We start from the raw sequence: 20,244 nt of genomic DNA, 5'->3' as shown, positions 1-20,244 counted from the left end.
CATATCAATGACTTGGATGAAGGGACCAAATATGTCGCACAAAGATAGCAGGAAAGTAAGTTGTCAAGACGATATAAAGAGTCTACAAATGGATTTATAGATTAAGTGAGTGGGTAAAAACATTGGTAGGTGAGTATAAAATGGGAAAATGTGAACTTGTCCACTCTGGCAGGAAGAATAGAAAAGCAGTATATTATTTGAATGGACAGAGACTTCAGAATTCTATGGCACAGAGGGATGTGGGTGTCCTGGTATATGAAGCACAAAAGGTTGACATGCAGGTAGAGCAAGTGATTTGGAAGGCAAAATGGAATGTTAGTATTTATTGCAAAGGGAATTGAGATTAAAGGAAGGAAGCATTGCAGTTGCTGTACAGGACCTTAAGATCAAATCTCAAGTTATATGTACAATTTTAGACTCCTTAAATAAGAAATTCAGAGAAGGTTTACTCAACTGATTCCTAGGATGAAAGGCTTATCTTCTGAGGAGAAGTTAAGCAGACTGGGCCCACACCCATTCGAATTTGAAAAAAATGAAAGCTGGTCTTTTTGAAACATGTTGGGCAGAATTTTTAATTCTCTGTTGACTGAGACAAGAAAACCAGTGAACAGTTCTCCAGCTGCACAGCTGTGTTTTCTCTCCAGATATAGCACTGCGTGCACAAAAATCTGCAAGCATGTTCTTCACCATCACGCTAGCAGGCGGATCTGATCCAACCGGCAACGCCAGCTCCACAGAGATTAGGACACTGATAGAAACCTGTCATGGATAAGGGAACCGCCACCCCAAACAAGCACCAGGGCAAATCCCCTATGCTTAAAGGAACTCTCCCGCCACAAGAGCGGACCACCAGTCACTGGCACTGGAGCAACCAGCCCCCACACTTAGGGGGGTGGACTCCCTCCCCCAGTGGAGCTCCAGAGAGGGCCTGTCACTAGCATTGCCCTGTCGCATGCTGGCGCTGCCCCCTGACACTGTCAGGGTGGCACTGCCAGGTTGCCATATGGCACTGCCAGGGTACTGCCTGGGCACTCCCTCTCAACTCATCACCCCGGGGGCTGTGCCCCTGGCGGCTTCCCCTTGACTGCTTCACATTTCTCAAAAGCAATTATAAACCTCGCCAATGGACAGGAGAATTCTAAATGTGGCAGGGCAGGGTGGGGGGGTAGAAACACATGTATTTAAACAAGTTTCCCACCCATCATTGGCGAGAAGCAGGGAAAATCCAAAAATGAGATCTCGCCAGCAAGAATCTCCTTTTCTAATTCTCGTGAGATTTTGCGCCCACCTCACCACTTGCATTCACAGTTAACACAGGTGCAAAATTGCCCACATAAAATCTGAGAGACCTGACAGGGTGGATGATGTGAGGATGTTTCCCTCTCCCGTGGGTGTCAAAAAAGAGGAGACAGTGTTTAAAAATTAGACTGAGATAAAGAGAATTGTTTTCTCTCAGAAGATCATTAGTTTGTGGAATCCTCTTCCCCAGGGAGCAGAGGAAGCTGAGTCATTGAACACATTCAAGCTGACTTAGATAGATTTTTGATCAACAAGGGAGCCAAGGGCTCTGGTGGAATGGACAGGAAAGTGGAATCAAGGCCACAATCAAATCAGCCTTCAGTAGGGGATTTTGTCTCCAACGTTTGTGGTAGCAATGCCCTTCAATACTGTCATGGGCAGGTGACTCCGCAACAGGTAGATCATTGCGGATGTCAAAAAGTCAAGTTGGTTTTTCCCTCTTGCTGATTCTCACACCAGCTGCTTGAATCCCAATGCCTGAAGCCCAAACTGCCAGATAATTCTTCAGATCTCAGCCATCTCAGTTAATAGTGGTGCTATTGAACCACTCTAGGCAAGGACAGTGCAGGCCTTTGTAGTGTACAATCTGTGCCCTTACTACTCACAGTCCTTGTTCCAAATATTGCTTAACATGGAGGAGTGCAGATGCATTAGTTTCGGGAAGGCAGTTGGTGGTAATCAGCAGAAGGCTTCCTTGCCTTTTTTTTGACGTGCTGCAAGGAGACTTCATGGGGTGCTGAGGCAATGTTCAGCATTACCATGTGAACTTCCTCGCAACCGTGTACTGCCACCTCTGCTGAATCTGTCTGTGGGACAGCAGTAATGGTGGGATTTGAACTCATTTCCATGGAATAATAGTTCAGGCATTTGGATTATTAGTCCAGTAATATTCCCATACTGCTAGTTGGGGGGAAATTTCTGCTCATCCAATACTGGATTTTGAACACAGTCTGGCAATTCAGAGATCAAAAATAAGTACAAGTTCACATTTTAACTCTTAGTTTTAATTAATCAATTCTATTGGTATAATTTGATCGGTGCTTAATCTATTCCAGCCACTTTTCCAGTTTTTATCTCTTTTATTGCTGGTGCTATCTCACTCTCTAGCATTTTTGGAGCAATGAAACCAATGTTAACATCACTCCTTCGAGCTCAATCATTTCAGGGTTTTTTTGCATATATTTTTTTCAATAAGCTTCTTCCATCTTTTTATTTCACTCAAGGTTTGCTAATAAAACACCTTCCTTACTCTCTATTGCTGTTGTTTAGTAGCTGATTGCTACTAATCTTCTTTGCTTTTGTATACATAAGGTTAACACATCCTAATCAATCCAATTCTTTGCGCATATCACTCTGCACTTTTAACCATTATTCTCATGCCTTTTCTGTTTCTCTTCTGAACTCATTAGTCACACATCTGCATTTCAGCTTGCCTTCTTCAGTACTGAAATAACTTCATTTCCTCCTTCTTTCCATCTTTTACAAGATTACAGCCATAACCTTTCTTGATCCTTTTTACTCTGAAAAACCAGATACAATTTGTCCCTCCTTCCTTAACAGAGTCTTGAGTCTGTTTCTATTGTTTATTCATGTTGGTATTCTTGTCTTTTTTAGGTATTGCTTTGTTTACTTCATTTACAAATTCTTCATCTACTTCTTTCAGACTCTTCTTCAATCAGAGTACCGTTTTCATTTTCACAAGATTATGATCCGCGTGTTGATTCCTGGCTGAACTTTCACATTCTGAACACTAATCCTGTATCTTGGTCTCACCATTAAATCATCAAACATTTTCCACCTATAATTACTAAATCATGGATTTGTTATCATGAGTCCTGTTCTGAAAAGATCTGCCAGGTTTTGGTCTCACTCATTTATCTTTCCAAGACCATTTTGTCCTACTTCCTTAGCATTTTTCCTCCTCTAACAAAACTGTTCCAATCACCCATAACAATCACATAATCCTTTCCACTCTCCTATGAACAAAGAACAAAGAACTGTACAGCACAGGAAACAGGCCCTTCGGCCCTCCAAGCCTGTGCCGCTCCTTCGTCCAACTAGACCAATCGTTTGTATCCCTCCATTCCCAGGCTGCTCATGTGACTATCCAGGTAAGTCTTAAACGATGTCAGCGTGCCTGCCTCCACCACCCTACTTGGCAGCGCATTCCAGGCCCCCACCACCCTCTGTGTAAAAAACGTCCCTCTGATGTCTGAGTTATACTTCGCCCCTCTCAGCTTGAGCCCGTGACCCCTCGTGATCGTCACCTCCGACCTGGGAAAAAGCTTCCCACTGTTCACCCTATCTATACCCTTCATAATCTTGTATACCTCTATTAGATCTCCCCTCATTCTCCGTCTTTCCAAGGAGAACAACCCCAGTCTACCCAATCTCTCCTCATAGCTAAGACCCTCCATACCAGGCAACATCCTGGTAAACCTTCTCTGCACTCTCTCCAATGCCTCCACGTCCTTCTGGTAGTGCGGCGACCAGAACTGGACGCAGTACTCCAAATGCGGCCTAACCAGCGTTCTATACAGCTGCATCATCAGACTCCAGCTTTTATACTCTATACCCCGTCCTATAAAGGCAAGCATACCATATGCCTTCTTCACCACCTTCTCCACCTGTGTTGCCACCTTCAAGGATTTGTGGACTTGCACACCTAGGTCCCTCTGTGTTTCTATACTCCTGATGACTCTGCCATTTATTGCATAACTCCTCCCTACATTATTTCTTCCAAAATGCAATTAGTTTTTCAATTCTATTATATATTTCATCAACCTCCTCATCTGGATGTTTGTGTGTGGGTATATAAAGCTGAATGATGTCCACTGGTTGCCCCTTCAGCTTCACTCCAAGTCAGTCTGTCTGAATCGCATTTCACTGCACTCAAACTGCAAGGGAACCAGCACCAATCTTTACAATATATCACTGGACTTCCAGTCACAAAAGTAACCTTCGACCAACACCCTCTGATTCCTGCCACTTAGCCAATTTTGCATCCAATTTGCCTGGATCCCATCAGCTCTTACCTTCTTGAGCATGTGGGACCTTGTCAAAAGTCTTACAGAAGTCATGTAGGCTAGATCAACTGCACTACCCTCATCTATGCACTTAGTTACCTCCTTAAAGAGTTCAATCAAATTAGTTAGACATGGGGCACAATTTTTCCCACAAACAACTAAGTGCCCAATGGGCAGGAAAACAGGAGTCTTTCTCACCCGCCCGGTTTTTGGGCGAGCTTAGTGAAATGAATTTCCGGCACTTTGTGCATCACAGAGGCTGTTGGGAAATTTACTCCGGCAAGAGGATGGGGCAGAATTCCACCTGAGAGGCCAGCATTGGACTGCTCAGGGGGCCAATGTGTATGATCTCCCAATATACAGGGAGATCGGTTGACATGCGCCTTCCACCTGGACATCACAAGCCTCCCGATCGCTGGCCCAGACTCTCCCTCCGTCATCACCAATGCAGAAGACCCGCTGACCCCAACCCCGCCCCACCTGCACATTGGATCAGACGCCCTCAACTCCACCCCCCGATCGCCGGCCCCGCCTCCCCCTCCCTGATCCCCCTCGATGGCCGGCACTGACACCCACCCCCCTAACACCACCCCCGCCACCCGTGAGGACCAGCTTCCTGATGGCTGGACCTGACCTCTGAGTATTGGCCCCACCATCAGCCCCCATCCCCTGATGCAGAGTTCCCCCATCTACCTTCCCCCACCCCAGTCTGCCCCTGCCCTTTGGCACTGCCTGGTGCCTGCTTGTCACTGCCAATGTGCCAGGCTGGCAGTGCCAGGGTACCAGGCTGGCAGTGCAAGACTGGCACTGCCCCAGGAACACCCCCTGCCTCTGACCTCCCAGAAGGCCCCAATGGCCTCTGGTCCCACAGTGAGGCTATCACACCTGGTCCCCATTGCTGCGGACTGTACGTAATCCCCGCTGGTGTAGACCTCCACCAGTGGGGTCAGAAACTATAGCGAGCCCAGACAATTGGGTCTCGGGCTTGCTAAATAGATGCAAATAAACATTTGCATTGTGTGATCAGCCTCACACTGTTCCCCAATGCAAGGTTCATTACATTGAAAAAGATGCCCGGGAAGATCACGACTGGCTGAACGCTGGTTGCGATTCTCATTTTTGGCCACCTGCTGACATTTCCAACTCACTGCGCTACACTGCATAAGTAAATCGTGCCAATGATCTCCCCCTGACAATGCCATGCTAACTATCTATGATTGATCCTTGCCTCTGCAACTGGAGATTAATTCTGTCCCTCAGAGATTTTTCCAATAATTTCCATACCACTGATCTTAGACTCACTGGCCTGTAATTACCTGATTTTTTTTCACCTTCCCTTCTTGAATAATGGCACAAATTAGCTGACCTCCAGTCCTCTAGCACCTGGCCAGAGAGAATTTGAAAATTAACATTAGATCTCCTACAATTCCTCTCTTGTCTCACACAGCAGCCTCGCATTCATCGCATCTCGGCCTGGGGTTTTATTCACTTTTAAAACCGCTAAAACCTCCTCCCTCTCAATGCCAATCTGTTCAATTATGTCACAGTTCTCCCCCTTGCTTTCTATACCTAATTCATCCTTCGCCCTAGTGAACACAGATGCAAAATATTCATTTAATACCTCACTTACAGTATTCAGCTCCACACACAGACTGCCATTTTGGTCCTAATAGGCCTGGTTACTCTCGTGCCTGGTTACCTGGTTACCCTCGTGCCATTAATATATTTACAAAACACCTTGAGACTTTCCTTTATTTTGCCCACTATTTTTTTTTCACGCCCTCTGTTTACTGTTGAAACTTTTTTTAAAGTGCCCCCTGCACTTTCTATACCCCTCTCAGGTATCCCCTGTTTTGAGCACCCTGTATCTGCCACAAGCCTCCCTTTTTCCCCTCATCGAATCCCGTATATCCCTTGACATCCAGGGTTCTCTGGACTTTTTGGTCCCACCCTTTACCTTTGCAGCCTTCCCCCAATTTAGAACCTTTATTTTTGGTCTACTTTTGTTCTATTAAAGATTTACTAGATTGACAACTAGAATGAGGGGATTGTGTTATGAGGAGAGGTTGGACAGAGTCGACTTGTTTCCATTGGAGTTTCAAAGAGTGAGGGATGACTTGATTGAAGTATGTAAGATCCTTAATGGTCTTAAAAAGGTGGATAGGGAAAGGATGTTCCATCTCTTGTGTAAAGTCCAAAACTAGGAAGCAGTGTTTTAAAATTAGGATTCATCCTTTTAGGACAGAGGTGAGGAGATTTTCTTTCTCTCAGAGGGTTGCCCAACTTTGGAACTCTCAGCCTCAGAACACAATGAATGAGGGGTAAATTAATATTTTTAAAGTGGAGGTAGATGAATTTCTGTTAGGCAATGGAATCAAAGGTTGCTGGGGGTAGATGGGAATGTGGAATTCGAAACACAAACATATCAGCCATGATCTTATTAAGCAGTGGCTTAAGGACCCGAATGGTCAACTTCTACTCCTAATTTGTATGTTTGCCTCTATGTTCATATGATAACGTCAGTTAGGTTTGCAGATGATGTAGCATTAGGAGCAAGCACTACAGAAGAATTACATGGAAATTAGGTAGCCTATTAACAGTAGGCAGGAACTTTGGAGTGAAAGTGAATATTGGCAAAACCAAAGTGATTCATATCTCAAAATCACCAAGAAATATTCATATACTCATTGAAGGAAGAGAACTAGAACAGGGGCAAGAATTTGATTCTTTAGGAAGCATAATATCTGTGGTTGGCAGACATAACAAAGGAATAAGGGCAAGCATAGCAATGGAAAAGACTATATTTGGTTGGAAGAGAAGATTGCTAACTGAAAAACTAAATAAATAACAATAAGTGACTTGAAAAGACTTTGATTTGAAGTGTTGTTTTGTATGGATTTGAGACTTGGATCTGACAGAAGGAAGAGAACATCTTCCTAAATAGTTTTGAAATGCAGGTTTGGAGGAGAATGGAATGGTTCTGATGGACAGAAAATATAACAAGTCATGAAGTGCTAAGGAGAGTGAAGGAACAAAGAAATTTGTTGAACATAATTAGGAAAAGGCAAAGAGACAGGGCAGGGCATATCTGAGAGGGAATGGAGGGAAGATTGCAAGGCAAAAAAAGAGGGAGGAAGAGAATAGCAATGTTAAATGTCTTGAAAATTGAAGGAAGTCATTGCCAAATGAAAAGAATGACACTGGATATAAAGAAATGTAAAAATCACTATGAGCTAAGGGTCTGCGTTTGGTTAGAGCCCCCACTTGCACCCCCTGGCCTCACCTTACCTCCTCCATCCCTCTCCCTTTCCCATTGACCCACTTGCACTCCCCTTCCTCCACTCTATCCCCTTGCTTTCTTCCTCCTCCCTATACTTGCCCTTCTCATCCTCCCCTTCCCTTTAACAGACTCACTTTCATCTTTTCTTTCACTCAAAATAAAACACAAAACTAAAAATGAGAAAGGTATCACATATATGTAACATTATTTTACAACTGATCAAGTTAATTTTGTTGCTTACCATTATTCAATGTGTTATATTGTGTAACAATATTACCAAGATAGAAAAAAATACAATATTGTATATTCTAGTGGGGTAAAATATAATTTACTTAATTATCCCAATCCATCACATTTACTACAGAACACATATTCAGTTTTCTATTCTTCTCAGGATTTAAGGTTATCTGTTTTTTCCTGCTATGAACAACAGAATGTGTATTCTAATTTTTTTAAATGTCTGACAAAGATTCAATGTTCATGGCCTTAGAGATTCATTAACATCCTTTGTGAAATTATGCCAGGCGAGTAAGTGCTTTTTAATTATTTTCCCTGCTCCGGGCATTATAAATGACCTCTAGCACAGTGCACAGATTACACTTAAACATTACAACAGAAATCAGAAGTTACTACAAGCAAAAGAATCAAATATGTAAAAGGCCTTCCATAGTTTTGTACTACAATGCTTTTTTTGTAAACCAATCTTATTCAGCATCAGCACTCAATATTGCGGGTTAGTGTGAAGTTGTATGCGTTACTATAACTAAAGAAGGTCGCTACTTTGAGGAGAGAAACAGCAGAAGTTCGACATAGTACAATTTTACAACAGTCTAATTATACAGATAAAAAATTTTCCCAAGCCACAATTTTGATCTGAGGCAGGATTGTGACAGAGAGGAGTTGGGGCAGTAACGAAGTGCCCAGGACAAAGCCAGATTGAAGTCCCAATTTAAATATCATAAAACCCATTTAAGTCTTGTCACATTGGATCCTGCCGATATGAGGTTGTTTCCCCTTGTGGGAGAGTCTAGGACCAGAGAGCATAAACTCAAGAGTAAGGGGTCACCTATTTAAGGGAGATGAGGAGGAATTTCTTCCCTCAGAGGATAGTAAATCTGTCGAATTATTTACCGCAGAGGGCTGCAGAGACTGGGTCATTAGGTATATTCAAAGCTGAGATAGGTTTTTAATCAGTAAAGTAATCAAGGGTTATGGGGATAATGCAGAGAAGTGGAGTTGAGGATTATCACTTCAAATCAGTCATGATTTAATTGATTGGCGGAGCAGACTCGATGGGCCGAATGGCTTTTTCCTGCTCTTACATCTTATGGCCTTATCTCAAGGCTGGCAGGGAGGTGTAGGGTCTGAAACAACAGGTCACCACTGTCGGACACCAGAGAGAAATCACCAACAATCATCTACCTATCTCTCTTCAGTTTCCGAACCCTGGTTGTATCAGTTTTTCCTGGTGATTTTAGAACTGTGTATTGTTGCTGCATTCGCTAGTTCAAATTATATTGAAATGGAAATGACATCATTGGATCTCAACATTTACATATTAATGAGGCCCATACATGTCACAACAGGTTGCCTCAATATGCTTGATAGTTCTGGAGTTACAATGAGCAGGAATGGGAATGCATAGAATCGGGCCCAGTCCTCACTTTAACTGCTTGCTTGCAGCTGGGCAGGCATGGTTAAAATCAGGACCACATTGAATGAAATACATTTAAGACACTGAAATGAAAATAGCCATTTGTTTTTTTAAAAAAAGAATAACCGGGAGAGAGAGATGAAATGTACAAAGGTAGACATAAATGGCTAAAAAAATGAGCCCTTCCAAAACCAAAAAAAAATTGGGAATCCCCTAAAAGAATTAAACAGATATCCATATTTCTATGAACACCTACTTTGTCAGCACAATTTTAAAAAGCCCAACTTGTGTCTGTCAAATTTAAAACTCAGTGATTTACTTCAACCAGCAGTCCTCAGCAGTCTTTACATCTGCTAGATAATGCTCTAAGTAAATCCATATAAAATCCAGGGTGAGTACAACATAAACAGCCCAAGTCTCTGTGGTTCTGGATATCACTGTTGTAGGAACTCGTGTAGCAATCTGGGAAGGGTAAAACCAGCAATCAAAAGTTTAAACTTCTCACGTAAGTACCATGCAAACACACGTGTCAGAACTTTCTGAGGATCCCGAGGCACCTCAGCAAATTAAATTGAGTCATTCATCGCACCCCATAATCAGGCTTTAGAGTTTTAAAGAGTGACATCCTTAAGAGTCAGCATTGAACTATTACTCTTCTACATATAACTATGTTTATATGTATACTTTTCCTTGTAAGAAGTTTAACAACACCAGGTTAAAGTCCAACAGGTTTATTTGGTAGCAAAAGCCACACAAGCTTTCGGAGCTGCAAGCTCCTTCTTCAGGTGAGTGGGAATTCTGTTCACAAACAGAGCATATAAAGACACAGACTCAATTTACATGAATAATGGTTGGAATGCGAATACTTACAACTAATCAAGTCTTGATTAAAGACTTGATTAGTTGTAAGTATTCGCATTCCAACCATTATTCATGTAAATTGAGTCTGTGTCTTTATATGCTCTGTTTGTGAACAGAATTCCCACTCACCTGAAGAAGGGGCTTGCAGCTCCGAAAGCTTGTGTGGCTTTTGCTACCAAATAAACCTGTTGGACTTTAACCTGGTGTTGTTAAACTTCTTACTGTGTTTACCCCAGTCCAACGCCGGCATCTCCACATCATGACTACTTTTCCTTGTACATGCACATATATACATAGATGAAAGTGATCTGGACTTGAGTATAGGGAGCACAATATCAAAACTTGCAGACAGCACAAAACTACAGAAACATGGTTATTCGAATGTCATTTCAGATGAAACCGAATGCAACAAAATGGCATATGATATATATTGGTAGAAAGAATAAAGAACACCATGATTTGTAAAACTTTAAAACAACTGAAGAAGTTTTGGGATTCAAATGTATAAATCTTTAAAAGCAAAATGATAAAGCTGCAAAATTAATAAGATCCGAGATTTAATACTGGGGATTGAATAAAAATGTTAAGAAGTAATGCTGAAATCAGAAACCTACGGTTGAGTTTTGGGCACCTTGGGGATGTCACTGTCAGCAAGGATACAGAAGAGAACTAGAAAATGATGTCAAAGCCAAGGACTTCAGCAATGAAGTGAAAATGTAGAAACTGGGTTTATCCTTTCAGGAATAAAATGTTGCAAGGAGACATTATAGAGATGTTCAATACTAAAAGGTTTTGATCATGGTGTCCAAGGTTAAATTATTGTCTGTGCATAACTTAATTCTTTTTAACCAATGGAATTTATTAAATTACTACTTTACAGACCCAGGAAACATGAAGAAGAGACAGTCCCATGCTTTCTGAAGATTGTAATTATTTGCCGATTTCATCGAATTTCAGTTCCTCAAATTTAAAATCTGGGAATTTGGCGAGGGCTCCTCCCTCTGGCAATCTCCTCATCCATGTTTTTCTTGCATTTTTGACCAGCGTCAACAGGACCAGGCACTTTCTGGCTCTTGGTGTTGTAACCACGTAATCTTATCTATGAAGAGTTTTTGGATTGGGTCGAGGCTCTTGCTCTTACCAAACACCAACGCAGTGAACCCAATGTTTTGCCGAACTCAACAGAAAAGGAGATCACAGGATGATGGAAAACCCCAAACAAGCTACAGGATCATGATGGCCTTGTCAAACAGGGAAAAGCTAACACATTAGAACATAGCAACAGGAGTAGGTCATTCAGCCCCTCAAGTTAGCTCCTCTGTTCAATAGGATCAGGGCTAATCTGTGGCCTAACTCCATGCACCTGCCCTAGGCCCATATCCCTTGATACCCCTGCTCAATAAATAATTGTCTATCTCAGATTTAAACCTAACAACTGAACCAAAATCCACTGTCGTTTGAGGAAGAGAGTTCCAAACCTCCACCACTCTCTGCATGTAGAAGTGTTTTCTAACATTTCTCCTGAAAGGCTAGGCCCTAAACCAGAGTGATATTCGTGGGGTTGGTAGTCAACCTCATATGAAACCCATCAGGGGTCAGTCTGCAGCCAGGGAAAATGCACGCAACATGAGCCCCAAGCCAATGGCAACCCCCGACCTGAAGAGCCCAGACTGGCTCGAGCCCACCCCAATCCAGAACCCATGTAAGCCCTCCACCTCACAACATGGCAGTGACTGTGAACTCCCCCTCACACTCCGAGGATTGGTGCTCAACGGTACTCACCTCCTCGCTCCATTTCACCACTGCTGCATCTGGCCCAGACTTTTATAGATCATCTGTGATTTATGCTGGTGTGATGTTACGCCAGAGAGGTGGGAAAGGTACGGAGGGGGAAAACGGCCATGCCAATCTCATGAATAATATTGAGTTCCATTCAAATGCATGCAAATTGATGTCTCCTCTATTTTGGGCGTGAAGCTGTTCGTGCTAGGAAAAAGTGGTTGGGAAGATACCAAACCACTTGACACCAGAGGTGAATCTGATTTTTTGGTTTTCGCCCTATTTTCTGACCAGCACAGTGGGGCGGAAAGATCGCACCCATTTTTGGGACAGAGAAGGGGAAGTTTGTTTCTTAAAATGAATAAGTGGGAGGCTGTGGAAAGCCCTATCAGAATGACTGTTTCAATGCAAGCCAACTCAAAATTTAAAATAGATTAGATGAGTAATTGATGGAAAGCAATGAAAGGAATATGAAGCAGGCACATGGAATAAAAAATGGATGATAACCACCAGCACAAATTAATTAGGTTGAATAGCCTTTTTCTACATTGTAATTTCTTTGGATGCCAAAGGAATCAATACCTTCAGGAAAAGAGGAAGTGAAAAATTGATGGACAAAGGAAGAAGAGACATGGTTTTATGGTTCAGTTGAGAAAACCAGGAGAATATGCTGTTCCACACAATCTATACATTTTGGTACAAGCAAAAATTATGCAAGTTCCCACAACTAGATCCAAAATATTCAATACTACAACCAGGACAATTAAAACTTTTACAATGTATATTTTAGGATTATTTGTTTATTTATACTACAAGTTAATTAGCTAACCAAGCATTTCCTCTGAGTCATACATTTTTGTACCATTAGTATGGAATAAGAGGGAAATTACAAAGCTGAAATCTAATTAGATTCAGACTTTATAAAATCTGTTTTTTTAAAGTTCATAAATAATGTTCTGAACAACATTAGATTGCAACATGAAAAATCATTTGCTATTTAACCCATGATTGCATAAACCGAGATTGAAGTTTATATTCATTGTATGGACCCCATAATTGGATATTTTTCCTCAGAACAGACAGTGCTCCAATTATAAGAACTTCAAGAAAAATAATCAATATTCAATTGGCAAGTTAGTGCCAACCGATGACAAAAGTGTTCATGCATAATTTTCATTGACAATAAACGAAAGCAAAATACAGAGGTCAAAAACTTGCGTATCTAAAGAAATTCTTCCATTCAATTTTCAGAACAAATGCAAGTTAAAACAGGTGATCATCTTTGTGCCATATTGAGAAAGTTTGAGAATTCATGATTAGATCAGAAAATATCAGCTGCTAAGATGTGATACAATTTAATACAAATTGACAACTGTCAAGATTTTTTAGATCATCCTAAATAAGAGGCAATATAATCCGTAAATCTTTAAAATTGTCATATTTATTATGCAAGTTTCTTTGCAGACCCATGTAACTAAAGAGGTGGTTAACCAATATCTTTTCAAGGGCAATTAGGAATGGGGAACTATTGCTGGCCTTGCCAATGGTGCCAAATTCCATGAAATAATCAAAACTTTTTGAAAAATAAACCCAGAAGTCATCTCACACCAACTTCAGTTCTTTCTATCTACTATCAAGTTTAATAAAAACATAATTCTCACCCACATCCCTGAACTACTTCTTCCCCATCCCCTCTGCAATACAATGAACAGCTGTTCTTATTCCACAATACTTCTATATTAACCTCGAGTTGGACTACACGTTGAACTATATTCCTTCTGAATACAATCCCATATGATCCAGACATCTGCTTGTGACAACTGCATGTTTTTAAGAATTTATTTTCCAATTCTCTATCAATCTGTGCCGACCAAAGAATGTTTTCACTTTAGAGTACAGTATAAAAGAACATCGACAAATTCCTCTGTTGATTCAATGCATGAGGAAATGTTTACACAGCAGCAGCCCTAACAGCAGTTATATCACTAGAAGTTTTAGTTTACAAAGGAGAAATACCAGCTTATAGAAGTAGTTAATACTGTAGCTCTAACAGTACAAACACCCACAATTTCTACTGTCTACATAAACCATTCTTTCTTGTACATTTTCTTTAACGACACAAGAAAAAATGTTCAATGCCAGAAAATATAAATTTGTTTTTCATAGTTTTGCTTAAATTTTGTTACAACCAGCTCCAGGTGAGGTTTCCCAAAAGTTGTTGATCTCGGCCAGACCCTCGATTTTTCACCGTTTAGCTGGGATACCACCAAATTGTGACAAGACCAGGTAAGGATGGATGACTGGCCCTGTGTCTTTATTCAACCCACCCTTCAATGGTCGCAACAAATTTTAATCTAACAAGGTTCCCTTTCCTTTGGATACCTTTCCCTGACCAAATAATTGTTTAAAAAGGAGCCACTTTAACCGGGCTTTCTTAATTACAAGAGATTAAGTTTAATAGTTACTAAAAGGGTAAGCAGAAATGGTAAAAAACATGCATCTTCACTCACACAGATTAGAAATAAGATGCAAGTCCAACAGTAAGTAATTACAAATAAAAAGTTATGTGGAATAATCATTGAGTTGTGAGGAGTAGATGATGAAGCTTTGTAGGCATTACAAATTGATTCCAGTATAGTTGACTTTTGTAGGTAAGTAGTTGATTCTCCGATTCAGGTGTTCTGTGGTCTGGTAGAGATAGTTCAGTTCTTTGTTCCAGCTGTGATCCCCTTTCACTGGCTGGTTGACTTCCACAGTCAAAGAGAGAGTTTTAGACATTCCTGCAAAAGATGGTTATTTCCTTTGTGCAGGGGCTTCACACCTTCACTGTGAAAAACTTCCAGCTGCCTTCCTCACAGCACACACACAGATGGACAGACAGACACAGGCCCTGGGCAGCTCTCAGCTAGCTTTTAACTACCTTCTTTGTATATTCCAAGAGGAAACTGGAATACACCGGTACCCGGTCTAGGCAAATATGCCCAGGGTCTTCAAGATGGGATGGCAATTATGTTCCTTTGTCGTTATTGATGATAATCAGTCTTCGAATGCTTTTAGAAGTACCTTATCAGGAAACACATAGGGAGGAATTCCAATGTCCCTTCGAGAAACACTCTGCAGCCATTTATGTCAGTGACTAACTGTACATTCTCAGCCATCTTCAGAGTTTGTGTTCTTTTAAAAATATAAAATGTTTTTAGAGTCCAGTATTTTTGTGTATAATTCCATGTTTTTATCTCCATTATCATAACAGTTTACAAAAATAGCTAAATGAAAGCGTGGACAGATAAATGGGTGTTTTTAAGTATCTCCAAGTGCCCAAAAGTCAGAAATACAAACAAAAAAATGTAGTTATTACTTCTCCCCAGTGATGATGATGGCAGATTCTTCACAGCTGAAAATCTTGGGAAGATTTGACTCTTTAGAGACTGAAGAAGTCAGTCTTGATCTGCAGGCTCTTGGGTAGTTCAAGTACAAGAACCCCTGATTTAGAGGGGCTATGGCATAAGCAGACTTCTTCCGTTGTCTGCACCTTTCTTCAGCAGCTCACATTTGTTTGTTTGGAGCTTTTAGGTTGGATTGCTGGTTCCTATGTGCTAGCTGTCTTTGTCGGCAGCCTCGTGCTCCCAAGTACTTTGAGTCAATGTCAACCAGAGAGAGCTATTATTTCATCAGATTTCGGGGCCTTTGTAAGATTTGTTTTATTTGTCCATCAGATATGGGCTTCACTGGCTAGGCCAGCATTTATTTCCCATTCCTAGTTGCCTTTGAGATGGTGGTAGTGTGCTGCCTTCTTGAAAAACTGCAGTCAATGTGGTGTGAGTATACCCACAGTGCGGACAGGGAGTGCCAGAATTTTGACCCAGCAATTGTGAAGGAACAGCAGATACATTTCCAAGTCAGGATGGTGAGTAGCTTGGAGGACAACTTCCAGGTGGTGATATTCCCATGTATCTGCTGTCTTAGTCCTTCTAGATAGTTGAGGTTGTGGGCTTTGAAGGTGCTGTCTAAGGAGCCTAGGTGAGTTCCTGCAGTGCATCTTGTAGATGGGACACACTGCTGCCACTGTGCATCAGTGGTGAAGGGAATGAACGTTTGTAGATGGGGCGTCAATCAAGTGGGCTACTTTGGCCTGGGTGTTGTCAAGTTTCTTGAATTTTGTTGGAGCTGCACTCATCCAAGCAAATGGAGAGTATTCCATCATATTCCTAACTTGTCCCTTGTAGGTAGTGGACAGGCTTTGTGTTACCAGGAGGTGAGCTACTATCTGCAGGATTCCTAACCTCTGACTTGCTCAATGGTAGCCCCTAAATGAAATCAAGGTGCATCTTGACCTCACTTAACAGAGCATAGTTCATCACAAAACACTGCTTTTGGCATTCCAGAATCCTCGAAGGGCAAATGTCCGGCTCAGTTGGCTTTTCAAGAAAATGCATTCAATCCTAACTCTATTGAGGACTTCATTGTTTGCACTATAGTTTTGCCATTGATGGATCAAAGACAGCGCTGATGGAAGTATTCCAGCATTGTATTTGTTTTATTAACAGAACCCATGATTGTGACCCATACAAAAGATTGACAATCACTCTGTATGCTTGAGTTCTGGTAGAGATGCTTGGTGAATGGTTTCGATGGATATGCTTTGAGAGGCGACCAAAGAAGCTCTTATCCATGGACAATTGGTTGTCTATATTTTTGTTGATAGTGGTATCATTTGAGATAATGCAACAAACTAGATATTCTACTACACTGAAGATTCTGCTGTCAATGTAGATCTGCAGTGGATAGTAGTTTCCTTGGGGATGTGATTGGTTCAGCATCACTGTTTTCTTTAGACTTATAGAAAGGCCAAAGACATTTGCTGCCTCAAAGGAACAGTTTACAATGAGCAGATTGCCTCCTCTGTGTATGCCAGAAGCCTTAGGAAGTCGAAGTTACACGATTACCTCTCCTGTGGTTTTGGTATGTGCCAGTAGTTGCAGTAGTTGTCACTGGTTGAAGAGACTGCTGTCTGCTCAAAAGCAGATAGGTATGTCTTCTGCCAAGCCTAACTTTGCTTCTTGAAGACTACTGAAGAAATTAAAGAAAAGATTCAGTGCCAGAACACAACTTTGTTTAACATCATTGGAGATAGGGAAGCTGTCTGAGAGGACTCCATTCTGTTCAGCCTGAACTTTCTGGCCTTTGTGCAGATGACAGAGAATAGTGACAAACTTTGGAGAGTCCCCAATCAAGATACTATCTTCCAAACAAGTATATAAAGCATTCTGGCCAAGATTTTGTCTATGATGTAAAATGGTGCCTCTGTAGCTTTAACAGTCAGAACTCCATCGCTTGTTTCTGTAGAGGGGGACCATCACTGCATCTCGAAGGTCCTGATACTCTCTCTCCCTCTGCATTCTCTCTCAGCACGTTGTAAACAGGTCTGTATGCCCATAAAGGATCATATAGCCTCTCTGATAATAGACCTCGGCTGGAATCCCATTTATTCCAGGGGCTTTGTGTGATTTTAATTGTGCTGTAGCAATCTTGATCTCTTCACAAGTTGGTGGTTCATCCAACTCAGAGTTTATTCTGGGAGAAAAAAACCTAAAACTGTGGGAGAAAGAACCTAAAAGGAAACTACTTTTTAAATGATCAGCAATTCTCTCCAATTCAGCATGAACATAGAAAGCACAATTGAATAAAATAGTTCTTCAAAGCAGCTTTTATCTTCACTATCGTTTATCATTGTTTTGAGATTTCTGAAGTTATTTTCAAGGTATTGCTCATAATTACCATGCCCCACACCTCCACTATTATCGCAATGTTGTTCATTTGTCCTAGTTATCAGAGAATCCCTACAGTGCAGAAGGAGGCCATTCAGCCCATCAAGTCTGCACTGACCACAATCCCACCCAGGCTCTATCCCCAAAACCCCATATATTTACCCTAGCTAGTCCCACTGACACTAAGGGCAATTTAGCATGGCAAATCCACCTAACCCACACATCTTTGGACTGTGGAAGAAAACCGGAGCACCTGGAGGAAACCCACGCAGACACGGGGAGAATATGCAAACTCCGCACAGTCACCCAAGGCCGGAATTGAACCTGGGTCCCTGGCACTGTGAGGCAGCACTGTGCCACCATGCCGCCCAAAATTATATTCCACAAAAAGGCTGATATGTCATTACCTGAGATGTCAACAGTGAAGGATGGAATATGTGGTTCACTTTTCATAGCAAAAAATTTCAATATAATATGTAACATGGCATTTTCTTCTCGGCCAAAATAATTGGAAGATGTTGATAAGATTTTTCTCTAAGGTGCCAGGAAAGTTTTTGCCAATGTACTGAAAAATCAGTATTGGGAATCTGTTAGCATATACTATTTGAATGACAAGCAATTATAAGGTGCAGAAGCCAGTGGCTATGGTGCTGGACAAGCAATGCAGACAAGTTCAAATCCCACCACAGCAAGTTGTGAAACTACAAAATGATCAAGAGAGCTGCTAGTGGCAGCATGTCCTTCACACTTCTGTGCATTAAAATATCATCTGTCATGTGTATACTTATTCATCATTCTGTTTCGGTCTTCCTGAAGTAAGTTACGAGCCTCCTCAATGTTTACTGCATTTCAAAGTTTCCTCTCATCTGCAAACTTTGAAATTATGCCTTATAGTGTATACTTCAAGCTCAGGTCGTTAATGTCTATGATAAAAAAAGCAGTGATCCTCACACTGACCCCTGGGTGACATAACTGCACTTTGTCCCAACTTAAAAAGTAACATTTACCATCAGGCTCTGTTGTCTATCCTCCAGTTAACTTTCCAATCACCCCGCGACTGCAAATACCACAGTCAGTGTACTTTCCCAAATGCCTTTTGAAAGTTCATATCCAATATCGAATAGTGTAAAATCCAGATAAGAAAGACATTTCAATGAAATAATTTCCTTGGAATTACTTATCAACTGGTCCATTTAGTATGGTTCCCTAATTAAATATAATTAATATCGTGTATGGAAAATAATGGAAATAATAATTAAACCAACGTAGATTCGGGGCTGCTATCACTACGCTGCCGGAACGTTGGCAGAAAGTCTATTTTAATGCATGTGATAAGGTTCTCTTGTCAAATTTACGGCATAACAGCAGGGGGGAAAAAGAGAGGAAAACATTTCATATTTTAAGCCTCCTCACCAGTCCAAAAAGATACTGCTGGCTTGAAGCAATCCCGTCATGGGATTCCTTGCCATTCGCATATTTTAACCATAAGATCTCTGAAGTGTCGGAGATTTAAATGCGCTTTCATGACTAATTGGGCAATGTCTGTATTTTTCACTCAGTGATCTAACGTATGCTTGGGCGACCTATAAAATGTACCATTGTTAGAGGGACCATGCATGTAAAATAAAGCAGTGTACACAAATATGCAGCTACCTTTAATCTTTAAATAGTATTCAAAATGGGTACATGTTCGCGGACAGTTTGAGCGGTACACAGATTTTTATCTGATGTCCAGTGGAATGCAGCGTATTAAAACGTTTAAAATCACCTGATCTGGGGGTCTCTGGCAGCCACTTGGAGGGTCCGATCTGCCGCAGCTGGAAAACTTTCTTTACCTCCTCACAGTTGGGTTCAGCTTCCAAAGTGCCCAGTAAGAGCAGCAAGAAAGCCGCACTCACACAAGGTGCGCCCTTCATCTTCAACCCCAAGCTTCGTTCTCCAAGAAAACCAGCCCCAACGGACCGGAGCTTCGGCAAAGTTTGTTTAACCTCCTTAAGATGCTCCTTCGGACTTGACGTCTCTCCTCTCAGAACTTAAAGCAGCCAAAAGGTGTATTCAAGTGGCCAGAACCAGCAGAGTTTCCTCCCACCCCGACTGAAGTCGCTCCTCTTTCCCGGGCTGCTGTGTTTTTAAAATAATCTTAAAACAAGTTTAAAATGTTATGAAGCCGACTCCAGAGAGGGGGAGATGTTAAAAGCGGAAGGGAGGAAAGCGGCAACCAGCACGTGCCCCCTGGCAGAGGGTCAGCATGAGGTGGCCGGAGTGTTTACACGGACATCGCTCGCGCTCCGGGACACATTTCCACAGCCAAGTGGCCAGAGCCCGCCCGCCTCTCTTTCTCTCTGGCGAGTGAGTGAGCAGAGCTACCTCCACCAGCAAACCATTCACTGTACTGCACATCACATCAGAGCCACCCACTGGCTGCAGCAGGAGCTCCAGGTTATGCAAACTGGGTGTCCCGTCTGCAGACTGCTACTTCGCAACATCAAATCATTTGAAACCAAGGAAAATGTAAGCATCAGCCTGAGGCGAGAGGAATGCCCTTGGTATTTTGCCTGCGTGGAAACTTGCACTTAA

General features: G+C 41.8%; 1 protein-coding gene across 2 annotated transcripts in view; it reads right to left on the bottom strand.

Moving 5' to 3' along the window:
* Positions 1-19,998, bottom strand: part of gpc5a (glypican 5a) — a 1,188,060-nt gene extending 1,168,062 nt beyond the window's left edge. For both annotated transcript variants that reach the window (XM_078221643.1, XM_078221644.1), the window contains exon 1: positions 19,436-19,998. In XM_078221643.1, coding sequence (XP_078077769.1) covers positions 19,436-19,583 — 148 coding nt within the window. In that variant the 5' untranslated portion in view covers positions 19,584-19,998. The remainder of the gene's footprint in view (positions 1-19,435) is intronic.
* Positions 19,999-20,244: the final 246 nt, after the last annotated feature.

Source organism: Mustelus asterias, chromosome 10 (genome assembly GCF_964213995.1).
Source record: "Mustelus asterias chromosome 10, sMusAst1.hap1.1, whole genome shotgun sequence".
Taxonomy (NCBI): Eukaryota; Metazoa; Chordata; class Chondrichthyes; order Carcharhiniformes; family Triakidae; genus Mustelus; species Mustelus asterias.
Note: the sequence above shows the minus strand (reverse complement) of the source record. Positions and strands in the feature narration are given on the sequence as shown.